The sequence below is a fragment of the Carex rostrata genome, chromosome 13 (genome assembly GCF_964058835.1).
Source record: "Carex rostrata chromosome 13, lpCarRost1.2, whole genome shotgun sequence".
NCBI lineage: Eukaryota > Viridiplantae > Streptophyta > Magnoliopsida > Poales > Cyperaceae > Carex > Carex rostrata.
In genome coordinates this window covers 10,418,455-10,443,386 of record NC_135930.1, presented here as the reverse complement: position 1 = coordinate 10,443,386, position 24,932 = coordinate 10,418,455, and the positions used below count along the sequence as shown (strand labels likewise).

Genomic DNA, 24,932 nt, shown 5'->3' with positions numbered 1-24,932 from the left:
GGACTTAATTTCACTGCCCGTGGCAACGCACTGGTCGCTAACTAGTCCCTATTAAGTAGTTTTATTATATCGTTTGCTTAATTTCAATCAATTTTTAGATATAGTTGGACATGTTTTCTAAGCACTGTGATTTGGATTTGTTCAGCGTGCTTGATTTATCTAATTCATTACTATGACTTTTACATTCCAATTGTGACTAGGTTCTACTACCTTTCACAAATGTTTTGAGCGGAGGCACTATGCAAGATCAAAGAAACGAAATAGGATAGCAAGGTCGATCAAAAATCAACATTCAATCAAAATCTGACAGAAGCGATAAGTGGAGATGGATACAGGAGAAAATACTCAAATTGATTATCTATTTTATAAAATCGAATTCACAGATACATCGGTGTTTTATAGGCAACAACAACATAAAAATAATTAACTAAATTCACTTACTAATTACTTATTTTCAATCTACGTAAGACACGTCAACGCTAACTAAGCTAAGATAGTTAATGTGTCATAACGACCTTACACTACTACAAAAAATATTTTTTCTATCACCCCTTTATCATCGAATGTGCTTCCACATAGATGGCGCTCGTCACGAGTGGCAACACTGTAATTACGTTGAACTTTGTATCAACGGTTATGAATAACAAACTGATTGCGTTGATGGATCCCCTCCTGAGTCCCTCCTTTTTCATCGGTTAAATTTCACGAACAGTTAGTATTGAGCGACTCTTGAACATCGGTTCGACTAATCGGCCGATGGCACTGAGAGATTTACTTTTACCATTTGACTGTTTCATGATCTGTTGGTCTAGTACAAAGTAATAATAACTCGTTACCATATTGAACAGATGGTGATGTTGTTATATATTTTATATATTCCAATAAACCCTAGGTCGATCCATTCATCCCCTCCAGAGCCTTCCAGTATATCCCCAAATTAAGTATTCTGCTATATTGCTCGCTGCGAATTTTAACTTCCCAAATCGATCGACGGACAAAGATCAGCATTTCCTCTCCCGGAGTCATTAATCGGATCGTATGCTAGATCACTCTTCCCTCCTTTAATTTTTGTTTATTTTAATCGTTATTTTGAATGGTTTCTTAAATTAGGGAACAACTAATTTAAACTAGAGTTTAGTTAATTAATGTTATTTTTTTGTTTTGTATAGGCGAAATGAGTAGCCAAAGTAGTCGTTGCGATAGATGTCTCAAGCGGACGGTTGTGAAGCTTTAGAAGACCAAACAGAATCCGGGGAGGAAATTTAATATATGTTCAACATGCAATCAATGGATGGGTTGGTGTAACAACACTGCCAATTTGAGTAATGTAAATTTAAATCATCATATGCAGCAACCTTACAGTCAAGTTGCAATATACCGAAATGAGACAGAAGTATCTTGGATTCTCAAGAAACAACTAGCAGTATTAATCGTGATTTCTGTGTTGATCTTGATTGTGATTTTTTTTTTATTGTTTTGTTGCTTCATATAAAGTAGTAGATTAATTAATTAAATGAGATGGGTATCACAAGTTATCCAAAATCCATACAAAACACGTTCTTAAAATTAAATCATGTTTTGATCCCAACTCTTCAACAGTGTAAAAATGACATGTGATAGTGCATTGTTGTTTAATCTCTTACATAAACTCCCTTTGAATTAAGTGATGGTTTGCGAAAAAAGTTTAAACAATAACGTAAGTCCACTGTCATATGGTCATTTTTACACTGCCGAAGACCCGGAATTAAAACATGATTTAATGTTTATAACATGTTTTGCATGGGTTCATGTTGGCCAAACAATACTTTGTATGTTGATGTTTAATTGTGATATGTTTTTTAATTATTGTGTTGTTGCTTCATGTCAAGGAGTTGATTAATGGTATGATGGATTTTATATAGAGCCAAACTTAATATATTTTTTTGCATTGGAAGAGATAACACTATGGTAGAACAATTAAATGAGATGGGTGTCACAGTAGCTATCCAAAATTAATGCAAAACATGTTCTTAAAATTAAATCACGTTTTGATCCCGAGTTTTCTGCAGTGTATGAATCGCACCTAATAGTGCATTGTTGTTTGATCTCTTACACAAACTCTCTTTGAATAAAGTGGTGGTTTGCGAAAGAGCTCAAACAACAACATAAGTCCACTGTTGTGTGTCCATTTTTACACTGCCAAAAACTCGAGATTAAAACATGATTTAATGTTTAGAACATGTTTTGCATGGATGTTGGATAGCTTGTGATACTCATCTCATTTAATTGTCTGCCATAGTGTTCTCTCTTCTAATGCAAAAATATATTAATTAAGTTTGACTCTATATTAAATCCATCCTACCATTAATCAACTACTGTGTGTGATGTGTTGTAATTATATATATTAAATCGATCATACATATTAATTAGTTTGCATATGATGTGTTGTAATTGTTGTGTTGTAATTAATTGTAAATACTGTGATGAATTTTATGGATGTTTATTTTGAGTGTTTATGTTGCATACACATGGTAACTTTTACACTGATGTGTTGCATGCATATATATGATGTGTTGTAATTGTAAATAAGGAGATGAATTCTATATATGAATATGTTTATTTGAGTATTTATGTTGCATGTATGCACATGGTAACTTTCATGTGGATTAATTTCACAATTAAAAGAAATACAACGAAACATGTTCACATAAGGAGGGATCCACTTAGGATTAATATTTGTTTACAATTGTTTACCTATTGCCTAAGAAATATCAATTTATAAGAAACATGCATCAACAAACATCAACAAATGTTAATTGTAAGTGGATCCCTCCTCATATATTGTTTACCTATATTAATTGCATGCACAACTCGTTAACTTTTATGTGGAGTAATTGCGCAGTTACATAAATTAATTAGTAAATATTGTTTGAGTTGATGTGGATTAACTCGAATTTACATCCTCTTCAATGCTGCATAGGGAATCTTTTACAATTAATGGATCTAGACAGTTCTTTTTAACTTGGCATGAATCACAAAGTCCAATCATACTGCTAGTCTAAATTCCAAAGCGATGAGATTTAATCTCAAATCGTAAATGAGACCCATCCTCAACGGTATCGGAGAAGAGTTGAATCCGATGCTGCTATATTTATAATTACGCACGTACTGTTTGCATTTATTCACCATATTTATCCAAATACCACTATCGGTGGGACTGTTGACCATCACTACTAGCTGATGCCATTACAACTAAAGAGGGAGCTAAGGTTTCAAAAATATATATATCCAACAATACAGAAGTATTCTAGCGCACTCTCAAAATTATTATTGGTCATATCAAGGTAGCTCACTTTCTCCGCCGCTACTCCGTCTTAACAATAGCACTCATCGCCCGCCACCTCAACAACACCGATCGAGCGCTCTCCGTCATAAGGTTCCAGCAACTGACACTTTGTCTATATCTTAATTTCTAGAGTTTTCTAGTTTTGGGGGTTTTTAGGATAATATGGTTATAGGGTTTAGTTTTAGATCTTTAGTTTTTTTAAACAATAATTTGTAGTTTTGGAGGTTTCTTACTCTTTGATCTGTAATTTAATTTCAGTAATGTCGGTCCAAAATTATTTACCACATACGAAAAGACTGAGAAGGCCTATCGCTGATCTGCAACAAACTCATATTACTACTGACGGTGATGCTGGTTTGGATGTGTGGGTAAAATTTCCTAATTTGACATTTTATTGATTTTTAATTCTTCAATAACATGAAATATGCAAGAACAACCTTGCCTTGACATCCAATCACATAGATTTTATTTTTTTCAAGATATGCATCCATTCAAGACCTGTTAGGAGGAATCCAAAAAGAACAAGGGATTGGATATTGGCTAGAGCAAAGCCAAATGCCAACCAAGAAGCTGATTCCCCGAACTGTACTAAGGTAAGGCACCTAACTAAATAAATTATTGTCTTTTTAAATAAGTTGATACATGTACATGAAAGTGATACAATCATATCTACATTGTCAGGACTAGTCTATAGTTGTTTATGTTACAAGATGTATATGACTGTTAGTAATAGCTGTTAGGGTAGTTAGTTACAGCTGTAACCATAGAGTTATTTATAAGCTGTTATGATGTAAAGTTGAAGGCTATATAAACAGCACAAGTGTAATTGATTCAGACTAATTAATGATGAAATACAATTGATTCATTATATTCCATATCTCTCTGTCTCTATTCTATCATACTTGACAGGGGCCTGCTGATGGGATTAATGAGACTGCTAGTAAGAGTATTACTGAATTGGTGCTACCGAGGTAGCCAGTACCTGTACAAGGAATACGAGGTCGGGTCCCGCTTGTAAATCAGGAGGCATTGGACGAACTGGGCCTGGAATTCCAACTGCTGCATGACAAATATCTTGCGATACCACCATTTGAAAGAGGAGCCTTCTGCCTTTCTATCGGGCCAGGAGCTTTACGGGATAAGAGCTTTTAGATAACAGTGGATTTCAAAGATCTCCGTGATTTTATGACTTTCAACGACATTGACGTCTCTATTATCCAAGTCTGAACGATGTGAGTATTTATTATTATAAACAGATCTATTATTTTTACAATCAACTACTCATTTATTTCATTCTGACACTGACTGTTTTCAGGTATTGCACGAAACTAATTCCTAATGGTGCCCAAAATAATGAAACTATTGGTTTCCTGGACCCCAATCAGCTTAGCGACACAGCTGTTAAATATGCTGGTGAACATTCCCTTTCGTACTTGATCGATTCCTTGCTAAAGTTGCAAGATAAGAATCTTGTATTCTTACTATGCCAAAAAGATGGGTAAGTTGCTAATTGTACTCATGTTTATTGTCTATTCTTAACAGGATAAAAATCTTATTTTATTACTTAAATTGTAGGGAACGTTGGAGGCTTCTTGTTATTATTCCAAGACAGAATGCTACCTACTTGCTGGACTCGGTGCCAAATAACAATGACCGGGAGTTTTACATTGTTCCTGTGTTACAGCAGTAAGCAAAATACATATAATTTAAAATGCAAAGTACTTCCCATTACCTACTTCTAGGTACATATCGTATACTGACATTTAATAATTCTAGGGCTTTTAAGTCATACATCTCCCGGGGAGGTCGACACATACCGGGGAGAAGAGCACTGGAGGTCAGAATGTTTTAGGTAAGAAATATTTTAATCGAGTATTTCCTAACAACTTATTTGAAGTTGCAATTGCACTACTAATTAGATCTTGTTTTAAACAATATACATTTGATCAGAGCCCCACATAGAGCAATTTACAAGAGTCCAGGTATTATGTAATGAAGAACATGGAGACGCTCATTAGAAATTATGCACGTTCTTTCCCAAAGGTTTGGCAATCACTTGTTTCTATCATCCTTTCAAATTTAAGTTTTTAATTATACATGTTATTCATATGTTTTCATTTATTCATGCAATGTCATCTATCCAAAATGCCGTACAAAGAACACGAATTACATGACATCCGTATCCAATGGTGTAAGTTCTTCTTGGAATTATCATCAGTTTAATTGTCGTGCAGGTACTTGGCGATGGGAGGATTTGACAAGTTGTTGTTTGTGATTTGAAACAGTTATTGTTGTCAGGTTCTTGTGTTCAAACACTTAATTAATTTGTTGTTAGTTTTAATAATTGTGGTAAGAACATTTAGTTTTCTGGTACAATGAACTATTTTTGTGTTTATTGGTTGTATGTTTAATAATTGTTGGAAATTCTTTTTAGTTTTCTGGTAGAACATTTAGTTTTATGTATGTTTAATAGTTGTTGTAAACTCTTTTTGGATATTGCTTGTAACATGGATTGATATATATTATATGTTGGAGTACTTGTGTATGTATATTTTAATTATTGGTTCAGAGATGGGTATGATGGAATGAGCACATGCATGTATCTTTGCTTTGCTAGTTGTGTTTTAAAAATGGCTAGGCTAGCCTGTAATCCTAGAATTAATAGTAAAAAAACAATGTTCTGAATAGCGCACTATAGCGGCGCTATAGCATTTTTGGACCCTAAACGCTAAGCTATGGCATCAAAACGCGCTATTTGAGCTACGGACGCTATAGTGGTAATAGCGGTTCGCTATAGCGCATAGCGTGTAGCGCAAATAGCGCGTGCTATGCAACATGAGTTTTTTTTTTTTCTTTTCAATTTATATGGGTTTTAAATAAATGCTCATATTGAATTTTAACCGTGATTTTTTTTTACAATTGACGTACTAAGCTTTATATTAAACTATTAATTATTAAATGAGAGATCCATCAAACGAAATCAAATAAGGAAGCTACAGCATGCTATGCAACATGAGTTTTTTTTTTCTTTTCAATTTATATGGGCTTTAAATAAAGGCTCAGATTGGGATTTAATCATGATTTTTTTATTGCAATTGACGTACTAAGTTTTATATTAACTATTAATTATTAAATGAGAGATCCATCAAACTAAATCAAATAAGGAAGCTACAGCGCTATGCAGCATGAGCTATTTTTTTTTTCTTTTCAATTTATATGGGCTTTAAATAAAGGCTCAGATTGAATATATTAAGATATTTTTTGAAGTAACAAAATGTTACTTACTATATGGTAGTTTGAATATTTTGAATAGATTAAGATAGTTAATTATGCCATGATGTCTAGGTTATTTTAAAATTTAAATAGAAAAAAGATAGATTATGTCATGATGCTGAATATATTTTGAATAGAAAAAGATCGATAGTTATGATATTAGTTTTACTATGGATATTTTGACTCCCAATTTGGACTTCATTATGGTTCAATATGAATATTATATTTTTTTAATCAATTTGATGTTATTTATTGTTCTATGAGACTTAGATAATGTTGATATTTAGTACAAATATATGATATAATTTTAATAAAAATAAAAAAACGCTATGTAGCATAGCTTTCGCTATGACGCGATAAACGCTATTTAGAGCCTTGGTAAAAAATAATAATAATTATATGTACATCACCATCGGCCCAGAAATTAATGACCTACTAGAATTCTAGGATTTGCCAACGCTAACACAGACAAAACAAATGGTGCAAGACGCTATTGCAACCGGCTATTGAAATTCAGTGGACAACGTTAATCACATTTGTCGTCGGTTGGGAAAACAAAAGCGATGGCATTAGGTTCGTCAAATCCGGTGGCCAAAGGTGCACTGCCGATGGTATATTGATTAATGTCATTTGTTTTGATCCGATAGAATAGACATCTACATTTCCTATCGGGGTGATATACATTGGATCGGACCCCGATGACGCATCACAATTCTAACCGATATAAAAGAGTTTTTTGTAGTAGTGTTAACAAACTTCTTATTCTCAAACAAACCAAACGATTAAACGAACGCCTACATTCTCTCTCTCCGTATTTGATACCCTGGAACCCATTGTCAGTAAGAGAGCGTTTCATTTAAATGGACCGCGCCTTACTGTGCTGAGGTCCGCTGTTAGTCTCTGTTAATCTTAATTTGTACTTTGAGACTAAATTTTACATTTTTTTTAAATTTTTTTACTATTGAAGTATCTTTGAAAATTGCTGATCCAATGGCCCAGTCTGATTTTACAATTTTGTTAAGTATGCGTCTCAAAAAAATGTTTGCAACATAAATATCCAATCTTAATTATTTCAAAAAAATATGCATTGCAAAAAAATCGACATAATTATTTTTAAGTCAAATATTACGTACGTAGTCAAGAAATGAATACATTAATTTAAAATAGATCAATCGCCGTTTACTAGATTTTTTTAACCACTTGTTCTAATATAATATGAGCTGAAAATATCATTAATTTTATGTGGAAATATTATCATGAAAATGAACAATATTAACAGTTTGAATTGAGTTTCAAAATTTGAAATATAAAAAAGAAAAGAAAAAAGAAGTAAGTTTATGGCGTTGGAGACTCCTCTTTATTAATAAGAAGTCGATAGTGATAACGCATAACATCCACCCACCAAACGAACTTGACACTATGCAAATGAATTCATTTTCATCACAAAGAAAATGTACAAACATTGCATTTTATGTATAACTTACGTTTTTATGTAGATGTATAAAAGTTCCTCAAAATTTGGAGTAATTTACGTTTTAGAATTGTAGGTCGGACATCAAGACATGGCCTTCAATTTGTTTGCATCACACGTTTTTATAGCCTTACAGGCTGCATACGTTTTCAAAGTTCAATGTTCCAAATCTTTGTATTTTACAATTTGATTCTATCATTAATGTTAAATATATGCTCATCAATTATGATTCAATGTTCAATGAACTAGGATAATTCATGAAAGGATTAAATCCGTTGATTGTATTTTTGCGGATAGTATGCTAATTAAAAAAAAAAAATAAAGTTTGCTTTTAGTCCATTCTATGTTTAGTCCAATCAAGCCCCTTAACTAGTAAACTCCGTTCAAATTGCCCCCCTCCCCCCTCTTGATAAATATCGTCGGATTTTAGTACTGGTGATTTTTTATGGGAGGCCCAAGTAAGTGCGATAAATCAAACCTTATCAGGTTACAAATTCTGATTATTGGGCTAAGCACCACCATCCAAATAGATGGTTTGAACAAAAATTGAGATTTTCTTAGTTGTTTATACAAAAATAACTTTTACCGCGTAGGAGTTGATCTAAACTTGACTGGTCGACCTTGACACGGATCAATTCATTTAGCTAGCCTACTTTAATTTCGTTCAAATGTTATTTTATTGTATAGCTAGCTATATAAGTCAACTAAAGCGTGTTGGCACCTTAATTGGACGCTAAGGTAATGAAACGGCATCATCCGTGTTATTTCCATCGCGTCTCTTGTGTAGAGTATAAATTCATGAGAAACCCAACCTCTATTGCATAATTCATATTCTCACAACGAAACTCATCAAGCAAGTAGAGAGCAAAATATCAATTTATTTACAAAGAAAAGAGTTGGTACCATTCACATCCTTGAAGTTTCAACAATGTTTCATCACCACCAGAAGCAGGAAGGCAACCAATCAGCAATCGACTATCGCAAGCAGCAGAAGCACCACAAGCACATGGAACAACTGGGTCAGCTCGGAACGGTTGCTACAGGAGCCTATGCTATGGTACAATTACATTAATCCTTAATTTAAAACTACTCTTCTACGTTACTACAGAGTAATTAATTAACCAATATACTAACTCATTCTATTTTTTTGGGTACTAGCATGAGAAGCATAAGGCTAAAAAGGATCCCGAGCATGCACACAGTCACAAGATTAAGGAGGAAATTGCAGCTACTGTCGCAGTTGGCAGTGCAGGTTTCACACTGCATGAACATCACATGAAGAAAGAGGCAAAAAAGCACCACGGCCATCGCCACTAATTATATCTATCCATAGGAACTGTGTACACAGTGTATTTTGTTGATTTTGATGTCCATTTTTTACATTCTTTTGGTATATGGATATGTTCTGTGTTGTATGTGTATCATTAATTATTTATTTATAAAACCTTACCATTTGTATTTTATTTTTAATTGTCCATTCCAATTTGTTTTGTTTATTCTATTCTCGGAACTATTTTCTACTCTGCTTTCATTTCTTAAAGAGTGGCTCAAATGAAGTTACAAGTAGAAATGTAAATTGAATTATCACGCTTTTGGTATTTAAGTACGTACGCAGTACAATCAACTTAGCCCAAATGAGGAATTAAGGATAATTTTCCGTCTTTAAGCTAATAATGGAGTTGGGACTGACGTAATATAAATATTAAGTACTTCTATCATCAAAAGATGAAAAAAATTTCCGAGATAGAATGATACCTCCAAGACAGTTAGCTGATAGGGTAGTTGAAGAAAGTGCAATGTGGTTGCAGTACTGTGGAAGTGCAGCTAAGAAAAAAGGAATTGGCTAAACAGGAAAAGTGGTTTAGAGAGGGTTGTTATCTTACTGGTACACTATAACCAGAAAGAAGAATGTAGAAGTATGTTAATTATAGCAATTGTAACTTTACTTAGTAGCTTCTACTAAGATTTTAAAAAAAAAAAAAGAGTTTGTCCCTGGTCGCGGCGCTTCGATTTCCGATTTGACCAAATTAATTTTCTGTATGGATAAATGCGAGGTCGCATTGGAATTGAAATTGTGGAGCACAAAAGAGTCGCATGAACCAAATGAAATGCATACTAAACGGGAAATTTCACATTTTGCCCTTCTTTTTCAAAACATAGAACAAAAGGCCTCCTTCTCAAAAATCTTAACAAAATGCCCTTCTAGACTCCACTTTTCTCCTCTCTTACCCTTCCTCCCACTCCCCTCATTTTACTCGTCTTTAAAATTTTTGAGAAGGTGCAATTTTAAGAATCTTAAAATATTTGGTAGTAGTTTTTTTTTTATGGTTTCATCCTATATAGATTAACAATATTATTATTGTTTTTTTAATTAATGGATGCAGTTTTTATTTTTTTATTACTTTTTAAATTTATTTCTTTTGCATGTTTGAAGTTTCAATTTGTATTAATTAACTGGTATTATTGTTTCTTGTTGTATTGATAAAATTATTGTTACGTTTTAAAATATTCTAATTAATGGATACATTATTGATTGTTTTTTTTTAAATTGTATATAATTTGCTTGTTAAATGTTCCGATTTGCACTGATATTATGTACACTATTATGATTGATGTTATGTTACGATGAATTTCTTTAACATACAAGTATGCAACGTTAAAATGAGAATTAAATTTATTGTATAGGTATTATATATATCATAAATTAAATCCAAACAAAGAGAAATGCTCAGTACAATCTACTCATGTTCATCACAAATTTGCAAGGCAAATTATCACAGATCAAATGTCGATTCAGCCAAGTTGAATTTAAATTTAAAGGTCATAAATAAAGTATATTGGGGGTTGGGGGAGGGGGGAGGGGGGTTTACTATAATAAAATCAATTTATTTTTGTTTAGTTGTGCTCATTGTATGTAGATGATTATGTTAAAAAAATAATTTGTGGTCAATGCTTCATCGATTGCCCTTCCATTTGTCTATTTCAAATATAATTAAACGGTTACGGAATTTTTATTTTGATGGTCGAGCAAACAATCACGATGATGATGTACCAAATTTTATATTTATATGTACCATAGATGATTGTATTATTTACAAAAAAATTGGAACTTTTTGAAGATTTAATCATGAAGATAATCAAATTTTCACACGTTGTTAAGATTTAAAAAAAAAATCACAAATCAGAGTTTAAAATCAGGAAAATTAATTTAGTATTTTAAAATAAATTTTCTTCCAAAATTATTTTTTAGTGTATGAATTTTCCATATTTTTTATAACATTTTTTATTTTTATGAATAAACTAACTAATATTTTTAGAAAATAGTTACTAAATGTGACTAATGTTATCAGACGTGACCAAATCACAATTTATCAATACAACAAGAAACATCAATACCAATAAATCAATACACATTGAAACTTCAAACAAGCAAATGAAATAAATTTTAAAAAACAATGAACAAATAAAAATTGCATTTATTAATAAAAAATAAAACATAATAATATTGTTAATCAGTGCAAATCGGAACATTTAACAAGCAAAATATATACAATTTTAAGAAATCAATCAATAATGTATCCATTAATTAGAATATTTTAGAACGTAATAATAAATTTATCAATACAACAAAAAATATTAGTAACACCAGTGAATTAATACAAATTTAAACTTCAAACATTCAAAAGAAATAAATTAAAAAAGTAATAAAAAACAAAAACTTAATTAAAAAAATAATAATATTGTTAATCCATAGAGGATGAAACTTAATTAAAATTGCACCTTTTAAAAAAATTTAAAGATGAGTAAAATGAGTGGAGTGGGAGGGAGAGTAAGAGAGGAGACAAATGGGGCCCACAAGGACATTTTGTTAAGATTTTTGAGAAGAGAATATTTTGTTCTATGTTTTAAAAAAGAAGAGCAAAATGTGAAATTTCCCCATACTAAACCGCCACAAAATGGGAACCGTCACTATCCGCCGTCTCAATAGATGTTTTCTAAATTAGGGTTGTATTTGGAGTTTTGGACTCTTTATATGCCTGAAATTTACGCAATATATGTGATGATCGATGGATCAATATCTCGATAATGTTAGAACATGATTTCGTTAATATTTTTAAAATACGCCAGCAATTCACTATTTTTCATGGACTTGATTACAAAATTCTACTTGGTTCTATCAACTGTCATTATATTTATTTAACCAATATTTAGGGCAATATCATAGTGCTAAGTGAGGCTATGCTACTATGCATAGTGCATATTAGTCTGTACTATGGACTCAAATTTTTAGTTTGAAAGTTTTAACGGTTGATTCGAACCGGTTAATATGATCTCCATATAAATATCTACTTGTAAACTTAGTTTTATAATTTTATAATTTTTTCGATGAGTTGAAAATCACTTGATCTGAAAATTTGGGACCATCCAAAAACAATGATTTTCTACCCTTCTAAAAAAAAGTAATAACATATTTAAAAAACATAAAATTTATTTTACAAATACATATTCATATCATGTTGAACGATTTAGATCGACCTGTAAGTTTTTCAAAACAAAAATATTGATCCGTAGTATGGACCAATGAACGCTATGCATAGTCTCATAGCCTCACTCCATAGTGCCGAAATTTTTAAATATACCATACTCCCAAAAAAGATAAACCAAACCACCACGTTTTTTGAAAAATTCAAATTTTGACACAGCCACATCCCCTAGATGCGGCCACCCCTTTTTCGTTTAGATTGAATTGCTATAGGAGAAGGAGACAAAAAAAATGGGCCGCATCCCTTAGATGCGGCCCGCAGAAAAGTGGCCGTATCTAGACGATGCGGCCGTCTCAAAATTAGAAATTTTCAAGAGCCGTGGTGGTTTGCTTTATCTTTTTTTGGGTTATGGTATATTTAAAAATTTCGGTCCATAGTGTTGCCCGTAATCAATAGAGCAATGGAGCAATATCATAGTGCCGTAGTTCCGACTCTGCAGTGGGTGTGGCATCAGCAATATCATAGTTTTTTTTTTTTTTTTATCACTAGCAATATCATAGTGCTGCCATTAATTAATACCGTCTTTTCTTTTCTTTTTTGTCATTGAGAAGCCCGTAGGCAATTATTACCGTCTTCGAGCAAAACAAAGATTCAGCATACCTAAAATATTTGCTTACAGATCATATATAATTATATTTATATATCCCGATAAAGGAATAGCAATAGGAGGATTTGATTTGTTCCCCTCCACAAAACCAACCTCTATTGGGCCATAATTTACCAAACTTGCCCGTCAGGTGAGGCAAATCATGATGATTCTGCCAAAGAAATAAGCATAGTTTCTGTTTGATCTTTTGATGATAGAAGTACTTAATATTTCTATTACGTCAGTCCCAACTCCATTATTAGCTTAAAGACGGAAAATTATCCTTAATTCCTCATTTGGGCTAAGTTGATTGTACTGCGTACGTACTTAAATACCAAAAGCGTGATAATTCAATTTACATTTCTACTTGTAACTTCATTTGAGCCACTCTTTAAGAAATGAAAGCAGAGTAGAAAATAGTTCCGAGAATAGAATAAACAAAACAAATTGGAATGGACAATTAAAAATAAAATACAAATGGTAAGGTTTTATAAATAAATAATGATACACATACAACACAGAACATATCTATATACCAAAAGAATGTAAAAAATGGACATCAAAATCAACAAAATACACTGTGTACACAGTTCCTATGGATAGATATAATTAGTGGAGATGGCGGTGGTGCTTTTTTGCCTCTTTCTTCATGTGATGTTCATGCAGTGTGAAACCTGCACTGCCAACTGCGACAGTAGCTGCAATTTCCTCCTTAATCTTGTGACTGTGTGCATGCTCGGGATCCTTTTTAGCCTTATGCTTCTCATGCTAGTACCCAAAAAAATAGAATGAGTTAGTATATTGGTTAATTAATTACTCTGTAGTAACGTAGAAGAGTAGTTTTAAATTAAGGATTAATGTAATTGTACCATAGCATAGGCTCCTACAGCAACCGTTCCGAGCTGACCCAGTTGTTCCATGTGCTTGTGGTGCTTCTGCTGCTTGCGATAGTCGATTGCTGATTGGTTGCCTTCCTGCTTCTGGTGGTGACCAAACATTGTTGAAACTTCAAGGATGTGAATGGTACCAACTCTTTTCTTTGTAAATAAATTGATATTTTCCTCTCTACTTGCTTGATGAATTTCGTTGTGAGAATATGAATTATGCAATAGAGCTTGGGTTTCTCATGAATTTATACTCTACACAAGAGACGCGATGGAAATAACACGGATGATGCCGTTTCATTACCTTAGCGTCCAATTAAGGTGCCAACACGCTTTATTGACTTATATAGCTAGCTATACAATAAAATAACATTTGAACGAATTTAAAGTAGGCTAGCTAAATGAATTGATCCGTGTCAAATTGGACCAGTCAAGTTTAGATCAACTCCTACGCGGTAAAAGTTATTTTTGTATAAACAAGTAAACAACTAAGAAAATCTCAATTTTTGTTCAAACCATCTATTTGGTTGGTGGTGATTAACCCAATAATCAGAATTTGTAACCTGATAAGGTTTTGATTTTGCGCACTTTCTTGGGCCTCCCATTTAAAATCACCTTTTTATCGGGGACAAACTGCCAATTAAAATTGTAATCGTAGATAAGAGTCCAGTCCAGTACTACAATCCGACGAATTGACAGCCCAGCCCATATTAACAATCTAACAAGGCATATATATATATTCAGGCCTGGGCTCCTCTAGCTTGTATGTTTGTCGAACACTAGTTGATGGAAGGAAGACTAGAGGAAGCATGGTCGGTACGGCGTTGGTACTTGGTAGAATAGTCAGATGAAGGAAAGAGACTAAGAGAGGGAACAGAAGAGTTCAAGAGATGTGCTCAACACTCGAGTAACAGGGGGGGCAATTGAACCGAGTTTACTAGTTAAGGAGCTTGATTGGACTAAACATAAAATGTAGGGACTAAAAGCAAACTTTTTTTTTAATTAGCATACTATCCGCTAAAATACAGTCAACGGATTTAACCTTTCATGAATAATCCTAGTTCAATGAACATTAAATCATAATTATTGAGCATATATTTAACATTAATGATAGAATCAAATTGAATAAAATACAAAGATTTGAAACATTGAACTTTGAAAAGGTATGCAGCCTATAAGGCTATAAAAACACGTGCTGCAATCAAACTGAAGGCCATGTCAGACCTTATAAAAGAAGAAGAGAAAAACTAGAAGAAAATAAAAACGAAATGGTTACATGTTTATCTTGAAGGCCATGTCCGACCTACAATTCTAACGCAAGTAATTACTTCAAATTCTGAGAAACTTTTCTACATCTGCATAGTGTTCCTTACTGTCCCTTACTGTTCATTAGTTATATATAAAATGTATAATGTCTGTACATTTTCTTTGTTAGTTATATATAAAATGTATAATGTTTGTACATTTTCTTTGTGATGAAAATTAATTCATTTGCATAGTGTCAATTTCATTTGGTGCGTGGAGGTTGTGCATTATCATCAGTGTAATAACATACGGACTATGCGGCCATATATGCGTATGCGGCTGGAGACCGCATAAGATCCGGCGATACGGATCAATATGCAGATTTTACCGTCCACCTAAAATATTTTATATTTAAATTTTAAATTTAACTTAAAAAAATACGGATTCTGATCGGATATCGTGTATAAAACCGAACCCAATTCGTAATCCTCTACCATACTATATTGTCGAGTTGAAGTTAATTTGAAGGCAGTGGAGAGGGCTTTATTTATAGGGACTCTAGCGGCTTCAAAATGTTAGTTTAATGATGTGGGACTAAAGAAAACCGGTTACAATTGAGACGCCGCGCCCCAGGTTCATTACTTTATCATTTCCTTTCACGTGCTCCATTTATTACAATGCTTTTGGGCCAAGGATTTGGGCCATGAATGCTACATTTCATTTTATTTTCTAAATGCTGGCAGCAAAGGTGGATATAGACCAAGTTTAAAACCTGCATCGATGTACTTAATGTATACACAGATCTTTCGTATTTTGGATCACGCTATTATAATCATGATTATATTATGTGCATATAAAAGTTCATATATAATCAAAATATTAAATATTTAATAAAAAAATCTGCATATGCGGCCGGCCTTCCACATACCGCATAGAAACCGCATTTTATAACACTGATTATCATTGTTGACTTCTTCTTAATAGAGAGGAATCTCCGACGCCACAAACTTACTTTTTTATTTATATTACAAATTTTAAAACTCAAATGTCGAATTCAAATTGCTGATATTGTTCATTTTCATGATAATATTTCCAATAAAATTAATAATATTTTCAGTTCAAGTGGTTAAGAAAAATCTAGTAAACAATGATTGATTATGCATTCATTTCTTAACTATGTAATATTAATTAGACTTATAAAATACAAATGGTAAGGTTTTATAAATAAATAATGATACACATACAACACAGAACATATCTATATACCAAAAGAATGTAAAAAATGGACATCAAAATCAACAAAATACACTGTGTACACAGTTCCTATGGATAGATATAATTAGTGGAGATGGCGGTGGTGCTTTTTTGCCTCTTTCTTCATGTGATGTTCATGCAGTGTGAAACCTGCACTGCCAACTGCGACAGTAGCTGCAATTTCCTCCTTAATCTTGTGACTGTGTGCATGCTCGGGATCCTTTTTAGCCTTATGCTTCTCATGCTAGTACCCAAAAAAATAGAATGAGTTAGTATATTGGTTAATTAATTACTCTGTAGTAACGTAGAAGAGTAGTTTTAAATTAAGGATTAATGTAATTGTACCATAGCATAGGCTCCTACAGCAACCGTTCCGAGCTGACCCAGTTGTTCCATGTGCTTGTGGTGCTTCTGCTGCTTGCGATAGTCGATTGCTGATTGGTTGCCTTCCTGCTTCTGGTGGTGACCAAACATTGTTGAAACTTCAAGGATGTGAATGGTACCAACTCTTTTCTTTGTAAATAAATTGATATTTTCCTCTCTACTTGCTTGATGAATTTCGTTGTGAGAATATGAATTATGCAATAGAGCTTGGGTTTCTCATGAATTTATACTCTACACAAGAGACGCGATGGAAATAACACGGATGATGCCGTTTCATTACCTTAGCGTCCAATTAAGGTGCCAACACGCTTTATTGACTTATATAGCTAGCTATACAATAAAATAACATTTGAACGAATTTAAAGTAGGCTAGCTAAATGAATTGATCCGTGTCAAATTGGACCAGTCAAGTTTAGATCAACTCCTACGCGGTAAAAGTTATTTTTGTATAAACAAGTAAACAACTAAGAAAATCTCAATTTTTGTTCAAACCATCTATGTGGATGGTGGTGCTTAGCCCAATAATCAGAATTTGTAACCTGATAAGGTTTGATTTAGCGCACTTACTTGGGCCTCCTGTAAAAAATCACCAGTACTAAAATCCGACGAATTGACAGCCCAGCCAATATTAACAGCCTAACAAGGCCTATATATTTATCAAGAGGGGGGAGGGGGGGAATTTGAACGGAGTTGACTAGTTATTAAGGGGCTTGATTGGACTAAACATAGAATGGACTAAAAGCAAACTTTATTTTTTTTTAATTAGCATACTATCCGCAAAAATACAATCAACGGATTTAATCCTTTCATGAATAATCCTAGTTCATTGAACATTGAATCATAATTAATGAGCATATATTTAACATTAATGATAGAATCAAATTGTAAAAGACAAAGATTTGGAACATTGAACTTTGAAAACGTATGCAGCCTATAAGGCTATAAAAACACGTGTGATGCAAACAAATTGAAGGCCATGTCTTGATGTCCGACCTACAATTCTAAAACGTAAGTTACTCCAAATTCTGAGGAACTTTTATACATCTACATAAAAACGTAAGTTATACATAAAATGCAATGTTTGTACATTTTCTTTGTGATGAAAATGAATTCATTTGCATAGTGTCAAGTTCGTTTGGTGGGTGGATGTTATGCGTTATCATTATCTACTGTGATGAAAATGAATTCATTTGCATAGTGTCAAGTTCGTTTGGTGGGTGGATGTTATGCGTTATCATTATCTACTTCTTATTAATAAAGAGGAGTCTCCAACGCCATAAACTTCCTTCTTTTTTTTATATATTTCAAATTTTGAAACTCAATTCAAACTGTTAATATTGTTCATTTTCATGATAATATTTCCACATAAAATTAATGATATTTTCAGCCCATGTAGCATAGCGGACCGCTATTGCCGCTACGCGCTAAACGCTATAGCGAACCGCTATTAGCGCTATAGCGGCCGTAGCTCAATTAGCGCAGTTTTACCCCGTAGCTTAGTTTTCTAGGTCCAAAACCGCTATAGCTAGTTATTTAAAAGCTTGATTAATATCCATATTCTTTAGTTGTTTTTATCAGAAGACCATTCAGTTAACATTCACTACATTATTTATTCATTTTGTAATTATTTTATCAAAAAAAAAAAATTGCAAAATACAGACCGCGTATCTTCATGTGCGTCAATATATATTATCGTCACATATTTCTAAGATGACCTGCCTAATAAACATGACCACTATCAGATTCAGACGTTTTGAAAGTGAATACAGTTCTAACACGCTTTATACATGATATAAGCATGCGAGTTTCTTTTCAAAAAAAAAGTACCAAAAGTTATTAAATAAATAAATAAAGAGGAGGGTTCAAATGCCTTCATGTTTTTGTGCCTTCGTCATGCCTCCATCTCTCTCCATCATTTTCAAAGTTCAAATAGCCAATCCGAACCACTCAACCGAACCTCCATACTAAAATATGTTTGGAGACCAAATTTTATATTTTTAGGAATTTTTTTACTATTTTTTTAGATAGATAAAAAAATATTGTTTTTAGATGGTTCAAATTTACTGATTTTGTACCTATCTAAGAAAATAGTAAAAAAATTTCTAAAAATATAAAATTTGATCTCCAAACATATTTTAGTATGGAAGTTAGGTTGAGCGGTTCGGATCGACTGTTTGAACTTTGAAAATAATGGAGAGAGATGGAGGCATGATAGATGCACAAAAACATGGAGGCATTTGAACCCTCCTCATAAATAAATATATAATTATCAGGAAAAAAATCAGCAGCGTAGAATTAGTTAACACCAAAACTAATATTGCAAATATTTAGCCATTTCCTTTTCTAGATCTTCCTGGTAATTCCCTACAAGCCTAGAACTATACAATTTCATTTCAACAAAAATGAGTAAATAAAAATTTGAAAAGTTTACATGAAGCTGAAACCTACATTAATTGCGAGATAAATCAAGAAATCTTCAATATTTTAAATGAAGCAATGCCATCAGAATACAAAGCAATAATATTTTAATTTTACTGGGAACTGATGAAGCTTCTGAGAATATGTATTTGTTGGATTGTTCTCTGAAAAAACCAAAATAAAGCAAGTTACAACACAATAAATGAAAAAAAAAAAAAATGAGGTATTTGCATGAGGCAAAAATATTGTAGCAAGTTGTCAATAAATTAGCATTGCTTTTACCAATCGTGAATTACCACGCCTAAGAGACTAAGACCTTGACCCACATTTTATGAACTTCCTTTATTTCAATTACTTTACTTATTTTTTACTTTCTATTTTCATGCCTTTTGGTCTATTGACTGAACAGTAAAAATTAATCAATCTTGAGGTACAAGATGACACTAGATTTTGGATCCAGGTGAAATTTGTTCATTAACTCATTTTTTTTTTTTAAGTAAAGCAAGGAATGAGCTAAATTTAGGCCTAATTGCACAATAAAGCATAAATGCCCTGATCTTTTTTTACTTTTTTAATATAACAGTTCACCAATTGTCATCAATTTGTTCAAAGGCATGAACAAAAGATTTTGGGGAAAATATTATATTGACAAAAGCTTATAACAACCATGAGGTGTGCAACAACTAATAAAAATGGTTATCAAAATAAAAAGTAAAATAACAAATATGTTCTCTATAGGTTAGATAGATTGCTTACCAAATTTAGTGTAATTCGAGAAAAGAAAAAAAAAAACTGGTTGACCCTCCATCAAATTATTTGGAAAAGTAACATTCAATTTACTGGCACTTGAATGGTGACCATATGTACCCTGGATTGAGCCAAATTTGATACACAAAACTTCTAAAATATATAGAACATATCTGCAATAATACTTTTTGTATATTGACAACAACTTTGATAGTTGCTATGGTTGTCAAGAAAATGTTGATGTCGATATATCCATTTCAATGATGAAACCATTGAGTGACATGCTAAAGCAAAAGGAATGGCAAAAAATGTTACTTTTGTAAGCTGGAGAGGGCCCCACAAAAAATGGCATTGTCAGGCAAAGGAAGCTCAGTTTTGTTGCTACCATCCTCCGGATTGACCACACTAATGTACACCTCCTGCCCCAAGTACCAAGTATTTAGGTTTTCTGACCGTAAATTCCACATCCCGACATTATCCATGTACACCAGTATAGCAGTCCATGCTCCAGGAAATACCTGGTATATGAAATATTATAATGATATAGTTTTTTATAGATACACTGGAATTAAACAATAAGTTTCGCGAACTAATTGTTGCTCTGAATCTATGGTGCAATGCGACATGAGCTTGAAATTTTAGAGCTCATTTGGGAATAAAAGCCTACTCAATTCCTTACAGAATTGATAGTGTGATGACACAAGGGATAACGTTTGTTCAAGTTTATTGAATTGCTTCCTTTTTTCTTGTACGGCCTCAGTCTAAGGAAACATTCTATCTTAACATGAAGCGAGAAAGGGGTAGATCGAATTTTTTTTTTTATGAAAACCTGTAGGTAGATTGAATTACCTGCGTTGTAGACCGTGCAACGCCATCCCATTTGTTGTAAGTCCCACGACTGTTCTCCGTCCATAACCCGAAATCCATCCTGTAAGTTCAAAAACCTTTTACAAAAAGTAGGACACAGTATAATCATACAAAATATGGATGATCTATTACAATAAAATAACCTTCAACAAATAGAGTTTATAATCATAAGGAATAAAAGCAAATGAAACATTGCATGTGCCTCGGAAATATATTATATCATATGTACTCAATTTTCAAAAGATCCCCAAACTGTCAGTCCTACCTCAATCTCTCTAAATAAATTAGGGAGCCCTGTATTAGTTCAAGAATTTTCAAAAACAAGAAGGGCAGAAGTGATTCTTCACATAATTTGCAGTGCTAGTATGAACTGCTCACTTTGCAACAGCAGCATCACATTTTGATGTTTAGTAGGGGAAAAATACGAAACAGTACCAACACAATCAAATAAATTGAAAATGGATATTACCCAACGACAAAAAATGCATATCCATCCAAGTGATAGTTCTGCACTGTGGTCCCATTATTCTGTAAGACAATTTCCATGAAAGCCTTGTACGTCCCATTAATTACTGAGGTATCCAACTTTGCGGGTCGATCCATGGCTCGGTTTGGAAAATCTAGCTTGTAAACCCCAGGGACATTGAACAGCTGTGCAAGTTTCAGCGGGGTTGGAGGGGCAAAATAGGAAATACCATTAAGAGTGGTACGGAGCTGCCCATTTATTAGCTCTGGAGGTCGGTTTAGAAGGACGTACACTTCTGTGACTGTGATCTCACCATACCTGAACGAACCTTGTGGGTTGGGCCTGGCCGCACTAGCCGTGACATTCCATCTGAAATCAATGCAAAGTTACATAAAAAAATCTAAGGATGGCTAAGATGGTGGTGGAAATCCAAGTAAATAGAATTTATGTGATATAAGAAGTAGCCATGGTTTGGTCATTTTGGGCAGACAGAGGTTTACACTTCCCATGAATTTGCAAATCCCCCCCCCCCCCCCCCCCCCCCCCCCCCAAAATTTGATGAACCCCCGGGCTGGCCACCTGGATAAAAGCCCAAAAGTGAGTCCCTGAGAAAAAAAATCTATGCAACAATAACACCTAACGTGCACAAACCACACAGCTTAGATATTACTGTAAGAAAGCTATAAAAAAAAGGAACAAAAAATAATAAAAGATTAAATCTTAGTATCTACCTTATTGATCGAGCCTGGTTCATAGAGAAGTACGTATCAGCCTCGTTCGGGCCATCCGGCAAAGGTCCAAAAGCAGGGCCCTGAGAGTTGGAATAATGCAAAATAGCGACCCCAATTAACTTGTCTCTGACAGAGGGGTCCATGAACCTTGAACTCGCCACAACATAGTAGTCTGAACTGGCATTCTGATCCATAGTGACTAGAAACGAGAATGACTGCCCTACGTGTATGTCCATGTTGGTGTAGTTTTGTTGCACTGTGTATGAACCTTCAGTTTCTACCAAGAGAAGATTGTGATTTTGAATTCTGAAATTTAGACTTGTGGAGATGCCCGCGTTGTGTACCCGAAACCGGTATGTTTTACCTAGAAGAAAAGAGAGGCAGAGAATAAAGTGGGCAGCTAAGGATAATGACAAGGATCTCCCACAAAAAATCAGGCAACATTTATCTGGTGTAGGTTGAACAAATGGAGTAATGCGTACATATCAAAACAGTACAATCTAGAAGATCTATGTACCAGAAAATTATCTTTATAGGAGAGAACTTGATGTTTAGTGTTAAATTAGGCATAAACTGCCAAAAAAGGGAAAAGGTATTTCTTTTCACTGCTAAATAACGCAATGGATAGTCAAACCGTGGCGATACCATCCTAGACATGACACAATCTGCCACAGTAAACAGTCTTTTTTATTTCTGTCATCTGTCGATTTGTTACTTTGACTTTATACTGGTAAATATCAAAATACCTGGCTCAACGTTTATAGTCTCATAAATAATGCCATCTCCAACGACTGAACTGTTGTATCGGTATGGGCCTAATCCATTGATAACAACCCCATCTGGTGGACCGAGATCATTCCCGCTTTGTAGGTTTTTTCTTAGTTCCTACACAAAAGTATTCATAACTAGCAGACATTAGCAAAACTTAAAAATGGTAAATATGAGCAAGGAATGAAACTGGGTAGGAGAAAGGCAAATGGAATAGTTTTAGGGATATTTTGGTCCAAGAAGTATATCTTTCCTACAACTAGCAATAAAATGGCAAAAGCTTTATAGGCATTTTGGAGAAAAGTAGAATGTCCTTTATATATTTTAATTCTTACAAAAAATTATACTATTAGAGACCCCCCCCCCCCCCTCAAATCTAAATTTTCTGGTTCCACCGCTGCTTCCTAAAACTAGCAACATGCCAACAAACTTAGGTGTACCATTTCTTTGAAAATAAGTCCTAACCTTATAGTCCGCGTTATACCAATCACTGATAAAAATTGTGAGATCTCCATCTGGGGTCCCAAATGGCAAGGGAATAATATCTCGATTATTTATGGTAATTCCACCATAGCCCCCAGCTGCTCTTTGGAAGTTCGTTGAAGGGAAGTAGAAGAAGCTACCAATCTGGTCTTTGACCTGGAACTGGTACGTCCAGTTCCAACCAGGTGGAATCGGGCAGTTTGTGCCTGACACCCCATCCACCCATGAGTTCTTTCTGTGCTGTAACCCATTCCTACATGTTAACAAGCCTATGCTGTAGTGTACGTATATACAAAATAACATATAACAAATACCATACCAAGCCTACATTGATATTGTAGCGGATCATATCAGGAGCAAACTGTATGACCATGCTAGTGTAATAATGAAACTTACTAGGTGATACATGACCCACACCTGTAGCATGTTTGTAAGCTCAAAGGTGTTATGGAAACTCAAAGGTGACAATACTTTGTGCAAAAGAATCATGATATATCCAGATAACCCCAGGAAAGGTGATTTTTAACATAATTGATACCAACTTGGATACGTAAAGCTAAAGTGGCAATCTTTTTAAGAAAAGGACTGAAGCTATCTAATGACAAAAAAAATAAACAATACAGTGCATACCATGTAACAAGAAGAGGCTCGTCAAGGTGATTTCTGACATTTATTACAACATTCCAATTAGTCGTCACATTTACAATTGGCCCAGGAAATGACCCACTGATCCCTATGACCTGCAATTTTTCCATAAAACAAATCCCCTTATGAGTAATAAAAAATTATACAATGTTATCAATTCTGAATTAATGGTACTAATAGTTCCCATAATAAGCTAACCATTGCAGTACTGTGTGTACAGATAACAACAACAGCAATTATAGAGGAATACCAATGCTAGTAGAGCACTATCCAGTATCAGAAAAGTTTGTACCAATTCAATTTGCCTTTAATTTAAACTGCTGATAAATAAATGCTAACAAAAAAGCAAACGTTGTGAAAGTATTACAAGGCATCAAACAAAGTCAAGGTTTCGACTATTTTGTGTAATGGTACCGTTTGTGAGGTGGTAGAACGAAATGAACCAACTCATTTCAACTCAAAGTTTAGTCAATGCCTCTGCCACCAAATTCAAAACCGTAAACATGGAGAAATGTTACTAATAAAAGAACCTGCTGCTTTACTCCAAGAGGAGCAGCGGTTAAGTAAGAGACGTCCCAATCGAAGAAAGCATAAGGATCTCCACCATGAACCCGGTGCACGGCGTGCCACAATGTGAGAGCCAGAAACGAAAGAAGAAACCTACAATACATGGAGAATAGAAGCACTGCGTTGAAAATTTGTGCTTCTCTTCGATTTTTCTTTAACCCTTTTGTTGTGATTTTTGGGTTTTTTTTTTTTTTAAACTTAGTTCAAGCTCTTGTTTCTTCTTTCAAGTGGAAGCCGAAGTGGCAGAGGTGATGCAAATTGCAAAAGCATGTGC

The 24,932-nt window shown here is 33.8% G+C and overlaps 4 protein-coding genes across 4 annotated transcripts; 1 reads left to right on the top strand and 3 right to left on the bottom strand.

The window, feature by feature from the left end:
• Positions 1 to 8,753: 8,753 nt before the first annotated feature.
• LOC144564430 (abscisic stress-ripening protein 1-like) lies at positions 8,754 to 9,490 on the top strand. The gene is made up of 2 exons (XM_078314028.1): positions 8,754 to 9,126; positions 9,228 to 9,490. The coding sequence occupies exons 1-2, from the start codon at positions 8,998 to 9,000 to the stop codon at positions 9,384 to 9,386; spliced, it is 288 nt and encodes a 95-aa protein (XP_078170154.1). The 5' UTR covers positions 8,754 to 8,997; the 3' UTR covers positions 9,387 to 9,490.
• Positions 9,491 to 13,611: 4,121 nt separating this feature from the next.
• Positions 13,612 to 14,303, bottom strand: LOC144564295 (abscisic stress-ripening protein 3-like). The gene is made up of 2 exons (XM_078313888.1): positions 14,069 to 14,303; positions 13,612 to 13,967 (listed from the first exon to the last, which is right to left on the bottom strand). Exons 1-2 carry the CDS (start codon positions 14,195 to 14,197, stop codon positions 13,809 to 13,811), a joined length of 288 nt encoding a protein of 95 aa, XP_078170014.1. The 5' UTR covers positions 14,198 to 14,303; the 3' UTR covers positions 13,612 to 13,808.
• A 2,219-nt stretch (positions 14,304 to 16,522) lies between these two features.
• Positions 16,523 to 17,164, bottom strand: LOC144564335 (abscisic stress-ripening protein 3-like). The gene is made up of 2 exons (XM_078313940.1): positions 16,928 to 17,164; positions 16,523 to 16,826 (listed from the first exon to the last, which is right to left on the bottom strand). Exons 1-2 carry the CDS (start codon positions 17,054 to 17,056, stop codon positions 16,668 to 16,670), a joined length of 288 nt encoding a protein of 95 aa, XP_078170066.1. The 5' UTR covers positions 17,057 to 17,164; the 3' UTR covers positions 16,523 to 16,667.
• Positions 17,165 to 19,278: 2,114 nt separating this feature from the next.
• Positions 19,279 to 24,932, bottom strand: LOC144563981 (monocopper oxidase-like protein SKU5). Its single transcript, XM_078313445.1, has 9 exons — positions 24,622 to 24,932; positions 24,077 to 24,186; positions 23,429 to 23,699; positions 22,942 to 23,080; positions 22,196 to 22,559; positions 21,468 to 21,833; positions 20,981 to 21,059; positions 20,447 to 20,649; positions 19,279 to 19,548 (listed from the first exon to the last, which is right to left on the bottom strand). The coding sequence occupies exons 1-9, from the start codon at positions 24,760 to 24,762 to the stop codon at positions 19,443 to 19,445; spliced, it is 1,779 nt and encodes a 592-aa protein (XP_078169571.1). The 5' UTR covers positions 24,763 to 24,932; the 3' UTR covers positions 19,279 to 19,442.